Source organism: Buceros rhinoceros, unplaced genomic scaffold (genome assembly GCF_000710305.1).
Source record: "Buceros rhinoceros silvestris isolate BGI_N320 unplaced genomic scaffold, ASM71030v1 scaffold7884, whole genome shotgun sequence".
NCBI lineage: Eukaryota > Metazoa > Chordata > Aves > Bucerotiformes > Bucerotidae > Buceros > Buceros rhinoceros.
This window is the reverse complement of record NW_010407586.1, coordinates 4483-11613: the sequence shown is the minus strand read 5'-3', so window position 1 is coordinate 11613 and position 7131 is coordinate 4483. Positions and strand designations below refer to the sequence as shown.

General features: G+C 36.7%; 1 protein-coding gene across 1 annotated transcript in view; it reads left to right on the top strand.

Moving 5' to 3' along the window:
• The window catches only part of TINAG (tubulointerstitial nephritis antigen), a 16804-nt gene extending 10005 nt beyond the window's left edge, over nucleotides 1-6799 (top strand). The window contains exons 5-6 of the mRNA XM_010134525.1: nucleotides 4320-4443; nucleotides 6612-6799. Coding sequence (XP_010132827.1) covers nucleotides 4320-4443; nucleotides 6612-6766 — 279 coding nt within the window. The 3' untranslated portion in view covers nucleotides 6767-6799. The remainder of the gene's footprint in view (nucleotides 1-4319; nucleotides 4444-6611) is intronic.
• The last annotated feature ends 332 nt before the right edge of the window (nucleotides 6800-7131 follow it).

Here is a 7131-nt window from a genome sequence, read left to right as displayed (position 1 = left end):
TCAAACCTAAAAAAAATAGAAAAAAAAAAAAAGGGGGGGGGTGGGGTGGGGTGTGGGGGGGAAGGGCAGTTTCTTCACTCATAGACAGCTCCATGTTACAGCACAGTCTTACAGTAAGCTTACAGCTTACTGTTACTGCACAGTCCAGTAGTTTCACAGCATGGTTTGGACTCACCAAGAGTACATAGACAGATACTTCCAACTGGCAAACCAATAGTAGCCATGGAGTTATCTTCCAGGCACTTTTTAAGATAAATATTTTCAATAAGTATTTTTAAGATAAGTGTTTGCAGAGACACTTGCCCCTTCTTCAACTTCCATGAATATGTTTTAGTCACTGATATTTTGTGAAGCATGCTAACACATTTATAAAGTCCTAAGTGATAAAAAACGAGTGAGTTTTCATGACAGTTTTTTGAATAAGCTTCACCTATAGCAAGGTGACAGCTCAGAAGAGAGTAAAAAGTCATAAATGACACAATTCACAAAGAATGACTTTTCAATATTTTTTGAGACATTCTCTAAACCTTAATGGCTTGACTTTTAAGTGACTTTGTTGAGTACTAATTCACTTGCGGATGAATTAGTACTAGTTACTTACTGTGGATAAATTGCTACTAATTAAATATTCATGCATTCTCTGAGATTATTATTGCCTTTCCCATTTTGCAAGTGAGAAAACTGCAAGTCATTTGCCCAAATTCTAATATTTAGTTGATAAAGATGCTACAGTTAGTATTCAGGAGTTTTTTGCTCTATCTTGTGCTGACCTGATTAAAACCAAGTAGAACAAAACCATAGCTGCTCATTCATTAAATATAACTCTTTTTTTAACATTAAATATACCCCATTTCTTCAGCATGCTACTGGTCTACTATTTAGGGAATAAATGGCAATTTCTGGTACCTAAAGCCTTGGTATTCTGACTATTTTCTACTGTCTTCTGGGGATGCTTGAAAAAAGCATTTTTACATAGAAGGAGCTCGTTACTCAGTCGCATGGAAAAAAAGATTCAAGAACGTAAAACCTGTGTTAACCACTTTACATGTACGCAGATTCTTAGTTGTCAGCAGTGCTAAAAAGTTTGTTTGTGGAGACTGTTCAGTTGTTTCTTTGACTGACATATCCAACTACAAATATAGCTTCGTAATATTATCCCAAATTAAATAGTGTGACAGAGCTACATTTCATCTCAGGGAAAACACAAACTTCTCTTAAAAGCTCTGCTATTAATAAAAAAATATCACTGCTCAGTAGGGTGGTGCTTATATCTGGAAGTGTAGTCTAACATGGTGGCACATTAGAATACCTAAAAACCATCGATACGGAGCAAGAACTAGATCTAAACTGGACCCTCTGCTGCAGAGTATGGCTGAACACAGACCATCAGCTAAATACACCATTGAAAATATATCACTTCTTGAGAAAGCTGAAGCTCTTGATAGTGTCATGTGTGTTATCTCAGAAGGCATTTAAAAAGTGTTTACTCACTGCAGGAGGGAGTGCAATCATTCTTGGAGTTTTATGTTGCACAAAAATAACCACAATGCCTTTAAAACATGTTGTGATACGCATTTGGTGGTATTCTGACAGTACATGTTCTGGCAAGAGGTACATTGCAGTGGTGGGGTCTGTATCAGCTGGCAACAAGGTGCCTGCCTAAATTCCATCTTACAGGAAAACGGAATATGTAGTTTACTAATAAGGCACGATTTTGAATTAGGTGTCAAAGAACTCATAAAGACAATGTGAAGGTATACAAAGTATACCAGCTTTTCACAGTAAACAGACTTAGCAGTTGCAGATGTCCCCCTTACAAACTGAAAATCACCCATACCCGTTTTGTTTGCTCAAAGCAAGTGATGTCCAGAACTTTTCCCCTACATTAATAATAAGAAATATTGCTTTTCCCCAGAAAGTTATTTCCACCTTTGCAAATTCAGTAATCTTCAGCCTATTTTCTCTGATGGGCTACCTAGCTTTTCTGAGGAAGACATAGCTGAAGTACTAGTGTTCTTTTACATTCACTTGCCTTCCTACTTTGGCCAGACTGCCAGCCTCACTGCAGGGAATACTTATGAAGGTTTAAAAATAATTTGCTAGTCATTTTGCTGATAGCATTGTGCTGTCTGATGCTGGTCCACGGAGCATACATTGAGAAACAATTGTCTAGTCTTGCTATTTGTCACAGAACAGCAGTGCTTCTCAACATCAGGGTGGCAGTTTCTCAGACAAAAGGCTAATATTTCTGGCTACAGGTCAATACCACATTTCTAAATGACAAGGCTGGGGGTTAATGAGGTTTTGTTCTGGGATTTTAAAGGCTATTAATAAATTGGCAGTAGTCTGGGAATGCATAATGTAATACACTGTCTCAGACCCAATACCTGTTGAATTTTGCTTTTCTTGCCTGCCTCATTTGTAGCATTGTAAGCAGTCATTGCCCACATAAGTGTGCTAAACAACCTTTGCCAAATTTTGCTTGTTTACTGGTTGATAGTGAGCAGTATTATCATGTAAAAGAAATGTTTGGGATTTCACCTATATGACTCATCTTCACAGTAAATCTTGGGCTTGTGCTTGCTCATTAATAATGAACATAATGATAATTTCACAAAATAGTCTGTAAATTAGCTGTTGCCTTCTGAGTGTTGTTTGAGGTTGCAAGTCTCATGTATCTAATAATCTTTTGAAAAAGCAGACTTTTGAAAGTAATTCACCATAATAGAGATTAGTATTTTAGCATGATTTAAAAGATTCCTGGCTTGTTACGGGTGGAGGCAAAACTTTCAAAAGCACTTAAATGACTTTACAGCTTGCAGCATACTTTAATGGTATTTAGGACTCACAGACTGCATTTAATGTAGTGATCTAGAAGCACTTGGGAGTTACGGGGTCTGAGCATATGCACAGACTGTATCAATCCGTCTGGTGGGGCTGTATCTCCATCTAATGTGATATAGAAACCTGAGATACAGGATTCTATCTTCTTTTTCCACCTCTCAGCCATGGGATTTCTGTAGAAAATCCAGGTGTACAAGATGGATGGAGGCACTGCTGTTTCCCAATGTATACAACAAAGTGATATGGATATGGCCAAAGTGGTAAAGTTTGGTTCCCCAAAGTGTCCTGAAATAGTTTGAAAGAACTGGCCTCAAATATTTTAATCATCTTAGGGAAAGGTATGTAGTCTTGTATGTCACATAAACGATTTAGACAAATATTGAAGCAAGGACACCTAGAATTAGAAGACTAAGAAAATCGAAACAAAATAAAGGAATTTGAACAGGATAGAAGCCATTATGCTTCAGGGTATGAGCTGGCTTATAAGAGAGAATCGTCAAGGAGTGTCTTTCTTAGGAACAGAGTATCATGTTTTGTATATTGTAGTTTCCTTTGGAACAGATGTCATCAACTTTTTTTTGAGACACAATTATAGACTGGATGGCTGCATATTGCAATGCTGTGTGGCCATTCCGATTTCTTTGCACAGCATATGTAATTACTACATAAAGTTCAGCAGAGAAAAAAAAAAGGGGGTCGATGATTTTGATATGTTGAACACAGCAGATTATTAGCAGTTGTACCAGATGGCTCTTGGATATGTGGGTATTTGTGCAAAGCTCGGAGGACATAAATGAACACTCAGAGCCGAAGATGCCAAAAATGGCTGTCCCAATGGCTTTAGTGAACAGACCATTCTCATCAACAGAATTCACATCAACTCAACATCAGTTTGCAAAGCAGAAGAAAAATCACTGTTTTTCATTCTGGAATGAAAATAAGTGCTGGAGATTGAAAAACCTCTGTGTAAAAGACAAATCAATGACACACTATACTGATGCTTCCCCCATGGTAACTAAACTTTCTTACCTACAGCCACATGTCAAGAAGATTAGGGTAACAGGTACTTAACTTCACTGCTATTTCTAGCAGAAGGCTTTTCTGTCAGAAAATGCAAGCTGGGTCAAAATTGGTGTTTCATAGAGAATGTTTGAGATAAAAATCAGAGAGAAACTGGACAGGTTATTCCGGCTGACAGTAGTGCATCTCAGCGTTCCAGCTCAGCTAGTGGACTGCTAGAATGCCCCCGCTCTCAGGGGGTCCACAGCGCCCAGCCGCAGGGTAACCACCAGAGGGATGCTCAGGAAGCCACAGGTGCCAATGTTTTAGGTTTCTTCAATTTAAAAATTAAGGATTTAAAAAAAAAATTGGGGTAACAATTAAGACAAATTTAGGACAATTTAAGACAAATTTAAGACAATTTAAGACAAAATTGGGAATTGAAGTATATATGGACCTCCTGCATTTTGTTTTAGGGAAAGTCACTTCCAGAAGAAAAATTTCCTGCATTTTTTGTAGCCACTTACGCATGGCCTGAGTGGATTCACGATCCTCTGGATCAGCGAAACTGTGGAGCATCCTGGGCTTTTTCAACTGCAAGTAATATAAATTATTTTCTGCTTTTAAAAATATCATTGATGTTAGATGTGTGATGAAATTTGTAGTGATTAGTAATGAAGTAATTTTAGCTTGCTGTTCACTTCTTATTGGCAAATAGGAACACTTAAGAATGCTACAGCTTTCCCCCGAAGTTGTTCCAAAGTCTGAAAAAGTCAATTTCATCTGCAGAGCTTTGTGTAATGTAAGGATCTTTTTCATGACACGAAATAGAAAACGAATTGACTAATGCGCTTTATGGTAAACTGGTAGAATAGCTTTTAAAATATCTGCATCCTTTGCCTGCACAACTATATACTTGACTTGAAAGCTTAAAACAGGTAGGCTTAATAAGTGTTGAATATGTATTTATATATGTGTGCCTTTGCCATTGTCCAACCCTTGCTATTCAAGTAAATGAAGTATAATCTTTTCAAAAAATCTATTAGAAGAGAACCCTGGAACTGCTCAGATATTTGTGGAAGTAACTCTTTTCAAATTCTATAAGCAAAGAAATGTCAGCAATGCAATTCTACCTCACGTATTGCAACCTCTGGTTTTATGAAAAATGGACACAAGTGTTTGTGTCACTTTCTCCAAAGAAGCTACAACGATTAGTTATGTTCATTTTTCTTACACTGCAATAAGTTTCAGTACATATTGGGATAAAAAAAGAGAGAGAGAAAAAAATCATGTAATCCATCTTTATGACTTGATCCAGCCAGTGGGCCCTCACAGGTGCAGGTTTCTGCAACTGCTTCTTTAAATCACAGCAGTAAGAGCAGGTAAGGAGCATTTAGGTCAGTTAATTTCAGCTCCCTTCCTCAGCCAGACCAAACACACTGTGTTACCAATATGTCTTGTCCAGTGTAGTTATAAAAGAGAAATCCAAGAGAGCTCCTAACAGCCATCCTGACAGATTACTGCAGAGTTCACTGAGGGAAAGACTTCCCAGACACTCAGTCTAAATTTTCCCTTTCCTAAATGAATCTTTGGATTTAAATTCACATAATCATTTTCAAAGATAAATATTATAAGATGCCTTCTCATGTTGTTTAGGTTACCTAACATTTTCAATCCGAATTTTCAATCCTTTTTAAAATTAATCCTTGCTCAATGAATAGACAAGCACTGCTGTATCACTTTTTCTTATCATGAGTAATTCCTACAAGTATTAAAAACTCTTCAGTAAAAAGCTTTTGTGCCTATGAAAATAAATTATCATGTGACACATTGCAAAACCACAAAACACAGTCATCCGCTGCCATCAGCAGATTCACTATTCTGAAGTCTTGTCCAAAGTTCGCTGAAGTTAGTGTTGATTTTCATGGGACTTTAGATTTAAATGGATTTTTGTTTTGTTTTCAGGTTCAAAAATGAAGGGTTAACAATAATAAAAACAAAATTTAAGCACAGGTAATGACTGGGATTGGGGCTTAATAATTATTTCATTGTCACTCATTAAAAAAGAAGTGGTTTAATTTCACCTACAACTTAGTTAACTTAGTCTGCCTTTACATCAGTGCATAAATATATCAGTACTTAGAATTACGTCTATCTGGTGGAGTTCAGACATCTCAGGTGCCTAACTCAGAAGAATTTTTTGTGACAAGGGAAGGTAGACCAATGAATTCTACATTTACAAAGTAACATGAGCATTTTCAAACACCCTTTTCAGTAAAACCAATACACACTTTCAGTCTTGAATTTTACTCTTCATAGCACTGTTCATTTTAGCTTTTCTTTTTTCTCAAATGAAGGAAGGGAAGGTAGAAAAGATAGAAAAGTGATTTGGAGATTCAGCTGCAGAGAGGTGGGGAAGTATTTGCATCTTCTGCTGAAGTCAACCAGAGATGAATACGCACTTACACACATGATAGAGAATATCAGACTAAATTCCATAAAAGTCTTATCTGATGTTTAGATATATGTGACTACATGATAACCAGTAAATCTACGGATTTATACTATTACAGCAAAATTGCTCATGATGGTTTGTACTTTTACAATCCTCTCTCTCAAAAGTTGCTACAGATTATATCTGTATTGCTCTGTAAATATATCTGCACAGACAGAAAATACTGAGGCTGTATTTCAGTCCCTCTTCCACAACAACCAATGCAAAATTGTAATTATTTGTTTTTGATAACAGAAAATTTATTTGAAAACAGGTGTTGCAGCAGATAGAATAGCAATTCATTCCGAGGGTCAGATCACAGACAACCTTTCTGTTCAGAATTTGATCTCTTGTGATACCAGCAATCAACATGGATGTAATGGTGGAAGTATTGATGGTGCTTGGAGATATCTGAAAACACATGGGTAAATAATTTATCTATCCATTTAGATTATCTTAATTTGAACCAGTTGTTTAAGTCATGATGTTGCTTGTGTTACAATGATGATTTCTGACCTTTCAAAAAAGAGGCATTTAACTCTGTCCTAGGTCAGATAAACTGTATTACTTCATCAAGACAATCACTCTCTCCCATTTACACCTTTAAATCACTTTTATGAAGTCCAGGAACTATGAAGCATTCCCAAGGAAGTAAGTAAGGACTATTTAGAAAGAAGGCTCTCAGTGAGAAAACTCTGCAACCACCTAACTCCCATTTAAGCCTCATTATATCTAGATGTTGTCATTAGCTGTAATACAACTGGGGAAAATGGTAGCCGCTCTAACAGCAAGAA